Raw genomic sequence first — 15,815 nt, forward strand, 5'->3', positions numbered from 1 at the left:
AACATCAGGACAAAGAGCTGCTCCACGGGGGCAGCTGGGTGTGGGTTCCCCCAAGTCCTGAGGTGGGAACAGAGCATCGGGTCCCCTTGCAAACTCCCTCACCCCACCCAGACCTGCCCACCAGGGGGTGGAGGCAAGGAGGCTTGGAGAAGTGGGGAGACTGGCCAGAGCCCTACAGCTGGCAAGCGAGTGGACCGGGATGGAGCCCAGGCTTCCATGGTGCCGCCGCCCTCTCCCAGGCTGTGCCTGCTGTTCCCATCCAGGGTCGGGGAGAGAAGCATTTCAGGCTTTGGGGCCCTGCTGGAGGCCCCTCTTGGAGCGACTCGGCGTTGCCAGTGTAGCTTGTGAGCAGCCGCGGGCAGAATGTACGCAAAGGGCCCGGCCGGGTTCCAGTCGAACTTGCCTTACCAAACCGACAGAGGGCCCTAGTTCTCGGACCCCTGCTGGACACGTGCCTGAGTTCTGAGCAAGGCCGAGTCAGGTCTGGAGAACCTGCTGGGAGAAGTGTCAGTGGGCGCTGGTGGCGGGCGAGCGTGGGGCTTGGGGCCCGGAGGAGTGCGCTAGGGCTGGGGAGGCTTGATGTGACTGGCCAGGAGGTTGGGGACCCTGCTGTCAGTGGGGGGAAGGCCCTGCCCGCATCCCCACCCCAACTTGCTGCAGAAGCAGGGGCACAGAGCTCCTGGGGGGCTGAGGCAGGAACCAGCACAGCCTGCCTGGGCTCCCGAGGAGCATCCACAAGGAGTCTGTTCCGTGAGAGCTTCCCGGGCAGTTCGTGGATAAGATCGGGAGCCATGTCCCTTTAGAAAAGCCCTGTACAGGAGGCAGGAGTCCCCGTCCGGGTGCTCCGGGGTGGCTTGTTCAGAATAGCCTGCTCCCACCACTTGCCCAGCACCCAGGGCCGAGCGGGCTGGGTGGGTGTTCTCCCCGCAGCAGCCGGGTTGGGAGAGCACGGTGACCCACGCCCCTCGCGCTCGCAGCTGGGACAGACACTGGGCGCGTGTCCTGGTGCTGAGCCAGGCAGGGCTTGCAGGTTCTGTGAGTCTCCAAAATGCAGGGCCCCTCCGCTCCCTCAGGCTGGGCAGGCCGCAGCCCCATCCTCAACCCTAGAGTTGCTCAGAGGAACAAGCCAAACTGTAATTGCCTGCTTTTCACCAGAACTTGCGTCTCTCCCACACCAAACTTTACGCCAGACCCGCCAGGGCAGAGCCGAGTCCCTGGCAGGGGGCATCTTCAGGGTCTCCCCTTGCGCCCAGGGCGGCTTCAGAGCTCAGGTTGGGCACCTGCTTCTGGCAGGACTGGGCCACGTGAGCAGAGGCCCCGCGGTTTGGTGGTGAGGGTGTCCCGAGTCCCTCTGTGAACGTCACCAGGACGCCTCTGAGCCCCGAGGCTGAGTTCTCTTCAAGGGTGCAGCTGGCGCGATGCTAAGCCAGCATCAGGCACTGATTTATGGCTCAGCGACGCACCCACCCACCCCCTCGTGCACACACACGCTCCCTGGGCTCTATGGCTCTCTGCACCCTTACCCACGAAACGACATCGAAGTATGTCCAGGCCCATCCCGCGCCTGGCGAGTTCAGCTAACTCTGGGGAGCAGACCCAGACCGTGAAGGAGCTGGCTTTGGGTCAGTTAGCCCTCCTCTTCGAGGTGGGGGCTTGCCCCCTGCCCGGGACCTCACACACAGTCCCCGGGGAGGCGGCACCCACTGCCAGGCCAGCTGGCAGCCCCACTGGGTCACAGCTTCCCACCTTGCTTTGCAGGCTTTGCCGTGGCCCAGTGCATAAACCAGCACAGCTCGTCCTCCCTGTCCTCGCCCTCGCCCTCAGCCAGCGGGAGCCCCAGCGGCAGCGGGAGCACCAGCCACTGCGACTCCGGAGGCGCCAGCTCGTCATCCACCCCCTCAGCCGCCCAGAGCCCCGCAGGTATTGGCCGCGGGACACGGTGCGGTGCGGGGGGACTTGAGGAAACGCTGCGACCCCACTCCCTGAGGTTCCTGGCTGCCCCTCGCCGCCGTGTCTGGGGACTCTGCCACCCGGGGTTCCGCCTCCACTCCAGCGTGCCGTCAGCAGTGGGTGGCTGGCTCGGCCCCCAGCAGGCAAGGAATGGCTCCCTTCATGGGCTGGTGCCCGGGCCGCAGAGCTGGAGGGGTGGGCAGCGGGCGACCCAGCCTCAATTCATCCCACTGTCACCTCCAGAGTCTCAGGTGTTGCAAGGAGGGGTCTCCCAGATGTGATGCTTTGAACTCTGGCAAAAGAATTGTGTCTTTAAATTTTTTTTTCCCCTCCATAACATACCAATTTCCTCTTTAAATTGGCTTGGGGCCATCCAGTCGTCTGTGAGCAGGGGCTGCCTCTTGACAGTCTTTTGGGGAGTCTGTCAGGATGGGCAGGAGTCACAGGTTGCCCTCCTATGACTGACACAGCACGGGCGTGGTGCAGAGAGACCCTGTGTGCAAGGAGCCTGGCGTGAGACACGCACGTGGTCTGCCCAGCTCTCTGAGCCCCTCACTCATGAGCCCCTGGCTGCAGCGCGTGAGACCCCAGCAATGAAGATGCCAGACTTGTTTCCTGAGCACCACGGCCCCTGAACACAGCCAGAGGAGCAGGGCCTTGCGCCTGCTCGCTGCTTTACACCCCGGCGGGTGACCCCTGGGTCTGGAGGGCCCGGACGTCTCTGATTTGAGGGACCTCCATAACTCTGGTCTGCACCCCCACCTGGGGACCCTCAGTGTCATTCCCTGTTCCTGAGGGGTCCCCTCCAGAGCCCCCACCCTTTGTTATTTCAGGGACACCTGCACACACCCTTGTTGACTGATGGATTGACGGGTCTTGACAAAAGCAGTGTGTTGGGGTGGGAGCCACCACGGTGCCAGGAAATTTAGGGCCCCTGGCCACCAGCCACTCAGCACCAGATGCAGAGATCCCCTTGGGCGCCCAGCCCTCTGTCTAGAGTTTTCAGTTTCCAGTGTTCTCAGCAAAGGGTTAACCGCGCCTGGTCTCCTCGCCTGTGGCTCAGGGCACCCCCGCCCCTCCTCCCGCGAGCATCCCTTACCTCCATCTCTGATGGACATTCACGAGGGCCCCAGCAGCAAGGTCACCCTCCAGCCACCGCACTTAGAGCCCCCTTCCACTCGCACCTGCTCCCCTCCCTGCCCCAACCCCGGGGAGAGACGGCCGCCCTTTCTGAGCTATTTCTGAGCCCAAATGAAGGTTGGCTGCGTGTCCAGGCAGTTGCTGCCGCCGTTCCCAGGCTTGTAGCTGGAAAATTCAGACAGAGCTTTCTCAGAAGCCAAAGACAGCCCTCAGCTTCCCCCTGAAGCCTGGGCCCATGCTGGCTTTGAGGGCCCGAGAGCAGGGTCGTGTGTTGACGTGACACGTGTGTGCCTGCGTGCTCCGGCGTGTGCACCGTTCTGTGTCTGTCGAATGCACCCACACACACACAGACTTCCAATTGCATTTTGGATGAAAGGTCTCTTCCTGGCGCCGCTGTGTACGCCTTCCTTTTGTGTTTAAGGAGGCGCAGCTGACAGCTAAATGAACCAAAGAGCCATACACTTCTTTGCCTCCAGCTGAAGCCAGAAGAGAACCACGCTATCAAAGTCGGGCCTGGGTGTGCAGAGGTCCACCCGAGTGTGGCCCATGGGGCTCAGCATCTTGCCCACCTTGCACTTTGCACTAGTTTCTTTATTCTTGGCCTCCGTCCCTACCCCCTATGATCCCCTGCTCGGTGCCAATGACGTGTCGCCTCCTCGCTGAAACACGGGGGCCGTCAGCCGCTGTCAGGTAGATGAGTGATGGTCCGGCCCCAGCTGTCTGCTCCCAATCCGCGTGTCCCCGGCGGGCCTGCAGAAGCGGGCACTGGAGGCCCTATGTTTTATGCTGCCTGACAGTAAAAGCCTGGGGCCCAGCCTACCCATCCGGATCTCTGCAGACACTGAAATAACTCACCTCCCGATGCAGGGCCGGCCTGTGGGGCGGCTGGCGCTTCCCTCTCAACTGAGGAGCCAGCTGTCGATCCCCACAAGGAGAGGGTGCGCCAGGGCTGGGGCGGCAGGCCCCAGGAGGGTCTCTGCTCACTTCCTCTTGATGCCCAACCTCCAGCCACCAGGTCCATCCAGAAAGCAGCCCATGGGGTTTCCATGTTCCCTAGAGGGGCAGGTCTACCCCGATGATGCCAGCCTCTGCCTGGTGTCCTACCCAGCCTTGCTGGACGAAACAAGGGGGGAGGGTTCTATTGGGACAGGTACCCGTCTTCCCGTGTCCCGGTTACATGTACGCCTGGGTGGTGGCCCAGTGTTCAGGCTTCCGTTTTGGAAGTCATCAGACTTTCCCCCGCAGGGTTAGCTGGGCAGATGCTCCGGCCAGGGCCTCACCCCACAGCCCATCCAGCCTGGACAGCATACAGCTGCAGCCCAGCCGCGGGGGTGCTTGTCCTCAAAGTGGGTTTTGAGGGCGCAGTGCTGGCTCAGAATCATCCCTGGCCCTGTGTTTCCAGAGCCTTCTGAGTCCAGGAAGTTCCCAGGGTGGAGAGTAGGTGCCAGGCCCTCTGCAGCTGGAATTAGCAAACTCCAGGGCTTCTGTGCTCTTGAAGCCACACTGTGCATGTCAGGATTTGGTTACGAAAGCACTCGGGAAGTGCTGTCCACTAGGAGATGAGCCCAGTGTTCTTTTTCTCTGACCCATGGGGTTGAAACCTGGAATTGTGTGGCTCAGTAAAGAATCTGCCTGCCAATGCAGAAGACCCGGGTTCGATCCCTGGGTCAGGAAGATTCCCTGGAGAAGGAAATGGGAGATCCCCTGAGAAGGGAAGGGCCTGGCTACCCACTCCAGTGTTCTTGCCTGGACAATCCCATGGACAGAGGAGCCTGGCAGGCTGGGCTGCAGTCCTTGGGGTCACAAGGAGTCAGAAACTGAGCAATAACACTTTGACTTTTCGTCCATGAAAAGCAGAGATGACCTTCACACTATCAGCCATCAGTGTGGCCTGGGCCCCCACTGCCCAGCCCTCTGGGTGTGTCCCCGCCACAGGGAGCCCCAGTAGGCGCTGCTCCCCAAATGCGCGTGTCAGGCGTGCGGCTCACAGGCACTTTACAGGCACTTGCCCGTTGAATTCTGCCACCCTGTGCCTCACGCTGAGAAGCTGAGAACCGCGGGGGCTCAGAGGGGTCTCGCAGCTTGGCCAGGACGCTGCGGCTGGTAGCAGGCGGCCCAGGTAGGAGCCCAGCCTCCGAGGTCCGGAGCCCTGCCCCATGCGCGGAGACGACCCTGCACGCCTCGCCACGCGCGGAGACGACCCTGCAAGCCTCGCCGTCTCCCTGCGTCTGTCCCCGGTGCCTCCAGGAGGCGCCCCTGAGACCTGGGCATTGTCCAGCTCCCGGCTGGAGACTGCCAGTGCGGTGCAGGCATCTCCTCTTCCCGAAGCTCACCGTTGCTCTCGAGCCAGCCTCGGAGCCTCGGCCCGCTCACAGAGGCCCGGTCACTGCGCAGCTTCTGCAGCGGGGAGCCCAGCGGCCCCCCAGTCAGGCCCAAAACGGACCCCAGACGGCCACGGGTCCTCAGCCATGGGTTCACCCCCAGAGGAGAGTGTGAAACTCTTGGCGCTCCGTTGTGCTTTCTGCCTCCGCCCTCAGTCCAGCCCAGGGGACCGTGCGTTTCCTGCCTGGGTTTGAAAGAGGCCCGTGTTTATCCCAAACACGAATTTCCTCAGCTTCCCATGGGGCCCTCAGTCACATGGACGTCAGACCCGAACTCAGTAGCGTCTCTCCACCAACCCAGCCCCCACACCCTGCCCAAGAGGCTCTTCCCTCTGCCTCTGACTGCCTCGGCCTTGGTACCCCACCCCCGCCAGGTTCACTTTTTCTAAAGGAACAGATTTTTGTTGATTTCCTACTGTGCGCAGGCCCTAAAGCCTGGAATGTGCAAGCTGCTGGGGAGGCTGAGTCTGTCAGAGGACCACGCAGATAAGCCGCCCGTTATGAACTATGAGCTGGGGGCGGCAGGCAGGGCCAAAGGCTCCCAGAGGAGGCATCACTGGGGGTGAAAGCCCAAGAATGAGGGGCTGACTAGAGGGCTCCCTGGAAAAGGTGGCCTTTGGGTCAGTTCCTCAAGGCCCAGCCCAGGGTCTGGCTGGTGACAAGTCCATTCTTTTCCCCCACCTCTCTGGGATCTACCTATCAATTCCATTCTTGCAAATACAGGCCCAAGGGCTGGTCTGTCTCCAAGAAACAGCCCATCAGGGCCACGGCCCCAGCTGAGGCTCCAGGCCCGCACAGGCAGAGGGACCGTCACCAGAAGGGGGAAGGGACCCGCCTAGACAGATCACCAGGTGGCCAATGGCCCACAGATGTCCTTCCATGTGGGGAGCACCTGCTTCTGAGTCTCCTTCACATACCAAAGAGAGATCGTGGACACTCGTGAGTGGCTTCTTAGCAAGTGAAGGCCCTCAAAGCGTGGCCAAAGGACACCCTAGGCTGAAGGGAAAGTGAAAGTGTATTCCCTCAATCATGTCTGACTCTTTGCAACCCCATAGACTGTAGCCCACCAGGCTCCTCTGTCCATGGCATTCTCCAGGGGCATCTTCCCGACCCAGGAATCAAACCTGGATCTCTTGCATTGCAGGTGGTTTCTTTACTGTCTGAGCCAGCAGGGAAGCCCCCAGACTGAAGGAGAAGTCAAAACTGAATTCTGTGGTAACCACGGGACCAACCAGAAAGAGCTGGGGGCAAGGGGATTTTATTTTCGTTGTGAATTATTTATCTATCAAAGCTGGGCCCCAGAGGGCTTTTATTGTTGGATTTCAACACCTGATGCATGAGTCCACCTCTTCCCACCGTCCTTTAAAGACAGTTTGCTGGAACCCTCAAGTCTCTGCAGGGAGCAGCAGGTACCCTGTGCTGCAGAGGCGTCCAGGCACCCAGCCTCTTGTCGCCAGCTCTTCCGGCTTAGCCAGCCTCGTGGGCCTCGGCTTGTTCTCCAAGGAGAAAATCACAGGTTTGGAATGAGCAGGGTTTTTTTTTTTCCCTTAAACATTTTATGGTTTTGAGAAACTGAAATTGAAGAAAACATATGGCCGGAAAGAGAGAATAGACCTAATTTTCGAACCACATGGAGGATCAGTAGGAACACTTTAGAAGTATCTTCTGGGTTATGCCCATGCGAGTGCTCACGTGCACACACACACACACACACACACACACATATGCACACATGCACACACTGTGGGATTCTAGTAAGAAAGGCCTCCACCAAGAGCTCTGTGACCCACACCAAGTTCCGCAGACAGCCACTCTGCCTCCGACCTTCAGTCCGTTGTGCTTCACCTGTGTTCTGGGGGAGTGACTTTGAGGAGGATGATGGAAGTTTTTTTATTAAGAAATGAAGTCAGACTGAAGGCCAAGGCCGCTCTTTCCAGTGTCCATCTTCAGGCCCAGGGCATTCTGAGCTGGGGTCCCTCTGACTCTTCCCCGAGGGTTTATAGGAAGAAGGAAGAGCTTGGCTCCTGGTGGCCCCATGTTGGACGCCTGTCCCAGTCCCTCCCTCCCCGTCCTCACCTGCTCCTTGAAACAACTGTCTGAACCCGCGACCTTCAGCCCCAAGCACCCAGCTGGTCCCACTTGGGCCGACTGAGCGCCAGGCAGCTCAGGGCCGACCTGTGTGTCACCAGTCTCCAGCCCCGCAGGCGGGCAGGCCTCTTAAGGACAAACCCCAAGTCAAACGTCTTCTCTTCTCCCCAGTGTTCTCCATGACATTAATTTTAAGTGTGGTAAAATACACCTAACATCATTTTAACCCCTTTAAGCCAACAGTTCCATCCGTTCGCCTTGTTGTGCTCCGTGGCGTTCATTGTAAGCTTAGCCCCGATGCGAGTTTGTCTCAGAGGGGGCGGTTGCTTCCTCCCCAGGGAGATGCTCCTAACACTTTTGTTGCAGCCGATTAGAACCCAGCCCCTGCCGCTTGGCTCCTGCCCGCAGATCTTGCTGCTGTGGTTCAGTCTTGGTTTCAGAGGTGCAGATTGCAGAGCCGAGCGCGGCCGGTGGAGGGTCGCCTCGCAGCGGGGGAGGGGGTGACCGGGGAGGGGTCGCGGGAGGCTCTGCTGGTGGCTTCAGGGGCTGCCTTGTCAGTGGGGGGTCAGAAGTCCACTGTTCCTCTAACTGCCTCAGCTCCGATCCCCCAGCTACACACCCTTCCCTGCTCAGACGGGCCCAGGGATGCAGAGTTTTCATCTTAACGCGCAGGCAGTTCTGTTCCTCGATCGCCGAGACCAGGTGTTGCTGACCATCCCGAGGCTTTCCTTCCCAACAGGACAGACCTCCGCCGTCTTTACCTGCTTGAGTCCCACGAGCGGACGATGTGGTTCTTAGCTCGTCTTAGCCCCCACCTTCTCCCGGGGTCGGTGGGGGCGGGATGGGGTGTCCCCCGTGCGTGGGGGCCGCTCAGCAGCCACCCTGGAGCACAGCCCCTGCCCCCCACCCCGCGCTGTGGTCGATGCTTCGCGTCCGTCACTTCTCTGTGTCCCCCTCCATGTCCCCCTTCCCTGTGCGGTTGTTAAAAGCTTTCTATGATCTGTCGCTGTGTTTCCCTCTAGTCAGGAGTGGCAGGAAAGGACGCCGGCGAGTGTTCAGCCTGTCGGAGGCCGACAGTCACGGCGGCCACTGGGTTTAGTGCTTCGATCGGCAGCTGTCACGGCACCTCGGGCTCGGTCACTGCAGGCAGGTCTCCTCCGTTAGCCTCCCGGGCCCTCAACGCCCCCCACCACCGCCCCGCACGTTGCATTTCCAACTCCTGCAGACCCCCAGAACGCCAGGCGAGGGCACGGGGAGCCCCAGCCGCCTGCCTGAGCCATTTCCTCAGCTCCGGTCCCCTCCTGGCCTCATCCCACCCGAGGACCGAACCCCTTGGCCCTTGACCCACGGGGCTCAGCTGGGTCAGCTCCTCCGAGAGGCAGAGCCAGGCAGTCTGGAAACACTGCCCTCGGTGAGACCCTGCAGCAGGCTAGGCACAAGCCCTGAGCTAAGGGGGTTTCCAGCCCCTTCCCCCCAGGGCCCCCCAGTTTAGGCCACAAGGGCTAGGCAGAATTTGCAAAAAGCCACAAAGAAGTTACCTAGTTGCTTTTTTTTCTTTTCCTTTTCCTCTCCGCCCCACCCCCACCCCACTCCCCCTCTCCTCAGCCTTGCTCGTATCTAAGTGGTGGATTCCATCACATTCCACCCAGAGGCCAAGTCATTTCACTCGTGAGTGCGCTGGTGGACATGACTCCACCGTTTTCCCTTCTTGCGATCAGAGCTCCAGATAGCGGCCGTGTGTGGGCTGTGGTCACTGCCACCATCCCGCAGTGCTCCCTCTAGGGCCCCCCCCTGCCCTGTGCCCTCCGTCTGGGCAGCAGCACTCGTCAGACAGGAGCCTTTGCCTTCTCTTGCATTTAAAAGCTGCCTGCCCTGAGCTTTGCACTCCTACTTGCTGTCTTTTCTTCCCCATGTCGCTCAGTCCCACCTCCCCCAGCCTGAGCATGTCAAATCCTCATCTTGATTGGAAACTGTCACCCACTCAACAAGCGTCAGCCCTGGAGCTGCAGATCAGCCTCCAAGGGTGCCAACCAGGGACTCAGGGCACCCACTGCCTTGGTTTCAACTCGAGGCAGCACCACGGGGAGGCTGAGCACCCCTCACGGGAACTGGACTTTGGGCTCTCCAGCTCCGGCCTCCGCTCGTCTCCTGGGTCAGGCCTGAACCTGTGCCCTCGGAGCTCAGAAACACCAGCAGGCAAGCGAGGCAGAGGGTCCACAGTGACCACTGCAGATCTGTGCTTGACCAGGAATGGTGTCCTCCCTGGGTAATTTTCCCTTGTATGTATAAATTTGGAGCTAACATTCAGGAAGCAGCTCTTAGTTTAAAAATTGGTAGGTAGATATAGATAGATAGATGGGAAATAGATAGATGATAGATAGAAGATGATCAATAGGTAGATAGCTAGATGATAGATAGGAAATAGATGATAGGTAGATAGAAACAAAGAACAGTGTTGTAGACAATGGGTAAGAAAAGGTTATTTTTCTTGTTTAAAAAAATAAATAGGAAGAGGCTCTTTTTCAGGGGACAAATGGATCCTTTTAATAAAGTTGTTCTTTTCTTAAAGAAGAAACCACTTTTGTGTGTTCTGCATCATTTGTTGGTTTGTTTCCTAATATATTTAACGGCAGCCTTCCCACACGCTTGATCGTTCTCACCACCAGAAACCCGGGCAGGACTCAGGGAATGAGGTTTGCCAGCCTCTTGAAAATCTGCATGCAAGTGCAGACCCGAGCAAAGAGGGAATTCTCCTGGAGAATTCTGCAGAAAACGTGAAGGAAACGCTCCGAAGCTCTGTCTCCAGATGGCACAGAAGTGCCGTTTGGATGGTTAGTCATCTCTAAACTGCCTCGCCAGCAGCTAAGCCCACACGTGGGTCCTTCTGTAATAAGTTCCTGGACACGCTCGTGTGAAGCGAGGCGAGGCCGCCAGAGCAGGTGAGCCCCACACTCAGAGCCTCACGTTCAGGGCACGCCACATCCCAACATGAGCCCAAGGCCTGAAATCAGCCCGTCGCCACCAGGCGTCCTTACTGAGTGGAGCAAATTCACTGAAATTCAGAGAAACCAGAAAGCGTGTGGGGTTGTTTACTCAGCATTTCTGGGCTCAGATCGCACCTTGAATCATTTTTTCCACTAGTGCTCACCCGTGTCCACCGACACCACCCCACCCCAGAGCCCCATGTGGTGGTTTTCTGTGGGCCTACTCTTAAAAAAAAAAAAAGGAAAGAAAGAAAAGAAAAAGGACCTTGTGCAGAAGTGACCTGCGGCCTTTCTGAGCTCGCCGTGCCTGGGGTGGGGTCCTCTGGGAAGGAGCGATGTGTCCTTTGGGAAACCCCATCTGTTGCTTGTGCTTTCTCCACGCTGGGGACCCTCTTTCCTCTCTTTCATCCCATTCTGTACGCCCTTCGGTTTTATTTTGCGCTTGGTTTTTCCATTCTTTTGCTCTGTGTTCAGTTTGCGGTTCTGTTTTGTTTTGGCTTAACTTAAAAAAAAATACAACTCACTTAAGTGGAATCACATTGAACCAAAAAACAACGCCTGCCGTCATCCCAGGGCCCAGAGTGCTTTTGGATTCCCACTCCACACAGTGTGCTCAGAGCCCTGTTGACCCCAGGGTCTGTAATAAGGGAGATTTGCTCTCCGAGCGAGATGCCCACGGCCTTCTCATCTGTGCTTTCCGATCGCTGGCACGTGAAGTCTCGGCAGGTGTTTCCCACGAGGGAGCCCCAGTCCAGCTGGTGTCTCTGCCAGCCCCGCTCCTCCTTGAAAAGCAAATAAGCCATTCGCCTGTAATCTAATCAACGGATTTCAAAAAGCACCAAAGAAAGAAACTGCTGCTCCAAAAATAACTGCTTCGGGCCACCCCTCCCTCCTGACGTGGTTTCTCTCGGTGGCCCTGGCATGGGGGTGGAGAGGGGAGAGACCCTCAGCATAGATATGGCCTGGTGATCGCAGCCTCTTTCTGGGTGCTAACGCCGCACTCAGAGCCAGAGCAGGCGAGAGAACCACAGTCCAAAGTCTTGTTCTAGTTTTGCAAAGCCGAAAAGTTCTATAGAATTCCTTTTTTTTTTTTTTAATATTGCAGTGAGTTCCCTCTTGGGCACTGTTACCAAATATAGACTCTGAGAAATGGCCTGCGGTGATGAGCACACCCAAGCCCATCTCTCCCTAAACATATATTTCTCCTCGGGCAGGTGGTTCATACTCGGAGCCGGTTTAGCTGCTTCCTGGCACGGGGAACTGGGCTTCTGGAATCCACTCTGCACAGGCCCCTAAATGTGTCCCTTGCTTCACAAGTCAGAGTAACCCTGGGCCCTGGCCGACTTGCCCCAGACCTAGGTGTGTCCCCAGAAGGAGGAAGGGGAGGCAAGCTGGTTCCCCCACATGCTTCATCTCCCACCCACATGTCCCCGGGCCTTTGTTCAGGACGGGAGCAGAGGGTACCAGCACGAGCAGAGCCTCTCGGAGCTGAGCGTGCCTCTCTTTCTTCTCCCCCCCTTGCCCAGATGACCCCATGATCACGGAGCAGCCTCAGCCTAACCTCCCCGACCAGTTGGTGATTGTCGATGAAACAGAAGCCGAGGCCAGGCCTGGCAAGAGCCTGGCAAGGAGTGCGGACGTGGAGACCGTCACCCTGTCGCCCAGCCTCATCCCCGCCCAGCAGCCCACCATCTCCCTGCTCTGCGAGGACACCGCGGACACGCTGAGCGTGGAGTCGCTGACCCTCGTCCCGCCCGTCGACCGCCACAGCCTCCACGCCCTCACCGGCATCCCGCCGCCGCCCCCAGCCGTGGTGGGCACAGAGGCCCCGGGCTCGGGGGCCGGGCGGCCGGAGCCAGCAGACCCCTCTGAGCCCTGAGCCGGCCTCCCTCGGGGTGGACGTGTGTGTGTGTGTGTGTGTGTGTGTGCGCGCGCGCGTGCGTGTGTGGCCCCGCTGGCAGGGACCTGATACAGCAGAAGCCCCAGGAACATCCACAGTTCTTCTCGGCCCCAGGGGGCACCTCAAACCATCCTTGCGCTCCTCTACTCCAATTCGAATCCCTCTTTGCCTTCACGCCTGTTTGAGAGCAGGCTGGGACCAGTGGCAACACCCCGGTGAACCCGGATCGTCTGAAAGCCGCCTCAGGGAGGGGGCTGGGCTCCTGGTCTCAGAGCCCTCGGCCCCCGGGTGTGGGGGTGCAGGCATCGGCAGGACCCATCAGCAGCACTCGCTTCATCAGCCGGCCCCTCCCCTGTCTTGGAGGTCCTCTGCCACCATCCTCAGCGTGCAGAGAAGCAGCAGACGTGGCCACTTTGTGTAGAAATTTCTAGAAAAGCAAACTTCGATAAACACCTCCTTTGGATATTTATTCCTGCTTTTGGCAACAGATGAAAAACAGCTATTTAAAAAGTTCAAAAAGAAGAAACGTCCTCCACCCTAAGGTTTGATGTCATGTTGTAAGTGTAATATTCCTGTAGAGATTTCGTTTTCATTTTCCCTTGAAGTTCTGGGATTTGCGGTTTAGAGTTCTGTGTCCAGCTTTCTCCACTGTCTTTAGGGACTCTGACTTATTTGTCTCTCACTAACCCGCGAGCCTGTGGAATGATAGAAGTCCCTTCTGGAAAGATTAAAGTACTTTTTAAGCATAAATAAGGGAGAGATGCACATCCTCAGGTACACACAGAGCTGAGAGAGCCAAAAGTTTCTCTGCCGTGGCAGCCCAGGGCCGTCACCCAGATCTTTCCATGAAAAGGGGGACTGTGGTCAGGTCCCTGCTCAGGGCCACCCCCCATCCTTCTGGACTGAAACCAAACAGGACGGTTTTCCAGCATGGCCTTCAGTTGTCACCATCTCTCCATTTGCCTAAGAAAGAACTCTGTGGGACTGCAGGAACTCTGGCCTCCCTCTGATGGCTCTGATGGAAAGAAAAGGTCTTGGAAACCATGCTCCAAGGCCATTGCCTGCTGCTTAGCTGTGTGGGTGCCCACAGGCAGGGACACCCCCAGGGTCAGCCCCTGCCCAGCAGCAAGGACATGGTGTCCTAGGAGCCTGGGTTTTGGCCCTCTTCCTCTCAGCTGCTGCTGTAAAGATGCAAGCTCATTTGTGTTTATTTTTGTTTTGTAATGAAAACCCCTGGTTCCGTCTCCATTTGGGCTGGGCGTGTGCAGACCAGGTCTCCTCTGTATCTGATAAAGCTCCCAAGATACTCTTTCTGCTCAAACCAGGCACAGCCAAGCGACCCTCACCTCACTGATCGATGTTGAGATCTTGTAGAACTGGCCTCCACGTGTTCCCACAAGAATGTGAGCACCCACCGTGTCAGCACTGGCCGGGGTGGGTTGTCAAGCGGCCTCAGAAGATGCTACGCAAGCTCACCTGTCAGAGACCCCGTCCCCCTTGCCTCCTCCTCCATCTGCAGTCAGGCAGGGCCTGCCTGGGCCAGATTCAGCCTCCTAAAGGAAACACCCATTTCCCCCGAGTAAGGGCCGTGGCATCTGCAGGGCAAGTCTCTCCAGCCATCAGAAGCCCCTGGGCAGGTGAGACCAGCCAGCACCATCAGGGGAAAAGACCCAGCTCAGATAGAAGGCCATTTCGACAGAAATTCCAGGGGCCCCAGCAAGGAGGGACAAGCCATGACTTTCAGCAGAGCCCTCCAGAAAGGACAGGTGGCGGGGACAGAAGGAGGGAGAAAGTGCGTGTTGTCAGGGAGGGGACCCCACTGGTGCATCTGCTGGGATGAGGCGCAGGATTGCTCCAGAGGCTGCCCACTTCTGCTTTTGAAACGATTCTGGAGCAGCAGAAAGGAAGAAAGGCCAGTGGCATTATTGTGAGGAAGAAGCCCAGGCAGGTGGACCCAGCTCTTCAAGCTCTACAGGAGCAAGGTCTCAGCCAGTGGGGACCACACACCTGGAAGGACCCAGGGCAGCATCACCAGGCAGGAGAGCTGAACGCAGACCGGCCTCCGTGGGCTGTTGAGCAGAAGGTGCGATCAGGCCAAGCTTCCACCCCATGCCTGGCCCAGGGGCAGACTTCCCCCAAAGTGGGCTCACAGGGTTGGTCCTGGGCCGCCCACAGCCTGCTGGCAACCAGATCCCCACTGTCTTGGCAGCACTGGGTACAGCTGCATCTTCAGGAGCACCCCAAAAAGCGAATGGTGGGGGCACCTCCAGAGAGGCCCTTCCAGACAGCAGGAACTGGGTCTCCAGGGCAGAGAGAGGTAGAACCAGGAATTCTTGGCGAGCCCAGGGCAGGCGGGGGCCACGGCCCCATGACACATGGGTACCAGACTTGGATCATCCATCCCTCCATCTCCATGTCCTGCCCCTCCAGAGACCCTCCCTAAGTCCACATCAAGCCCATTGGGTTTGCCAGGTCAGGGGCAGAGCTGGTCATGTCTTCCCCCAAACATCAGCTTTGACAGTGGCTGGGGGAAAGCACATATGCTTCTGGTTTGCCAGCAGGGGCGCCTCAAAGTCAGAAAGGCACGTGCCCCCCACCCAGGAGCGGGTATTGATTGTCCTGCCGGCACCAGCAGACCCTCTGTGCTCCCCTTACCCCTCCAGGCGTGGCCTGCTTGCTGCTCTTTGCAGAAGGCAGCTCCTCCCACCCCCCAACACCTGCCCTGCGACCCGGGGGTGAGTGACGGAACGCACCTCTACAGACATACACTAGATTTCCCTAAGGTCTCAAGATGCACTGGTCCAAAAGGCGCGAGGCAGGGTGAGGACCGACACTCACCTTCTTTTCTAGATGCAATAAATAAGAAATATTTAATGTAGTCACGATGACAGGGGGGCGGAAACTGTAAGGGTTCCTTATGTTCCTCCAAGTTGAAAATATGTAAATAATTCTTGTCCCGGGGTGGAGTGGGATTGAGAAACCTCATGCTTTCCGGGCCCCGGGACCGTTCCAGGGAAGTACCTGCTCTCGCCAGCGTGATTCATGCTTCGCGGGTACTCAACACAAGGGTGGAAATGAAAACTGGAACTTCCTTGTAAATTTGAATTTGGCAATAAAAAAAAAGAGTTACCAAGAATGTGGCCGCTGCTCCATGGATGTATGGCGGGAAGGCCACAGCCCGGCAGAGGGGAAGGTTCTCGGCCGTCTGACCCCCTCGGCCTGTCAGAGCTGCGGGGCGGGGTGGAGCCACTGGGTTCTCCCCGCTCCCACCCTAGCCAGGTACCCCCAGTTCCTGAAAGGAGGGGCGGGGAGAACACCTCAGGTGCTCCCTCCAGCAAGGAGCTCCCAACCCCAGGCAGGTCAGGTGCCGTG

At 58.4% G+C, this 15,815-nt stretch overlaps 1 protein-coding gene across 5 annotated transcripts in view; it reads left to right on the forward strand.

Annotated features, from left to right (window-relative positions):
• Positions 1-15,579, forward strand: part of CLEC16A (C-type lectin domain containing 16A) — a 232,017-nt gene extending 216,438 nt beyond the window's left edge. For 3 of the 5 annotated variants that reach the window (XM_070460733.1, XM_070460736.1, XM_070460734.1), the window contains 2 exons: positions 1,759-1,920; positions 12,070-15,579. In XM_070460733.1, coding sequence (XP_070316834.1) covers positions 1,759-1,920; positions 12,070-12,422 — 515 coding nt within the window. In that variant the 3' untranslated portion in view covers positions 12,423-15,579. Of the gene's footprint in view, positions 1-1,758; positions 1,921-8,581; positions 8,706-12,069 lie in introns of all 5 variants that reach the window. The other 2 variants (XM_070460737.1, XM_070460735.1) reach the window with 2 other exon arrangements.
• The last annotated feature ends 236 nt before the right edge of the window (positions 15,580-15,815 follow it).

This window comes from Odocoileus virginianus, chromosome 33 (assembly GCF_023699985.2).
Source record: "Odocoileus virginianus isolate 20LAN1187 ecotype Illinois chromosome 33, Ovbor_1.2, whole genome shotgun sequence".
In the NCBI taxonomy this organism is placed as follows: domain Eukaryota; kingdom Metazoa; phylum Chordata; class Mammalia; order Artiodactyla; family Cervidae; genus Odocoileus; species Odocoileus virginianus.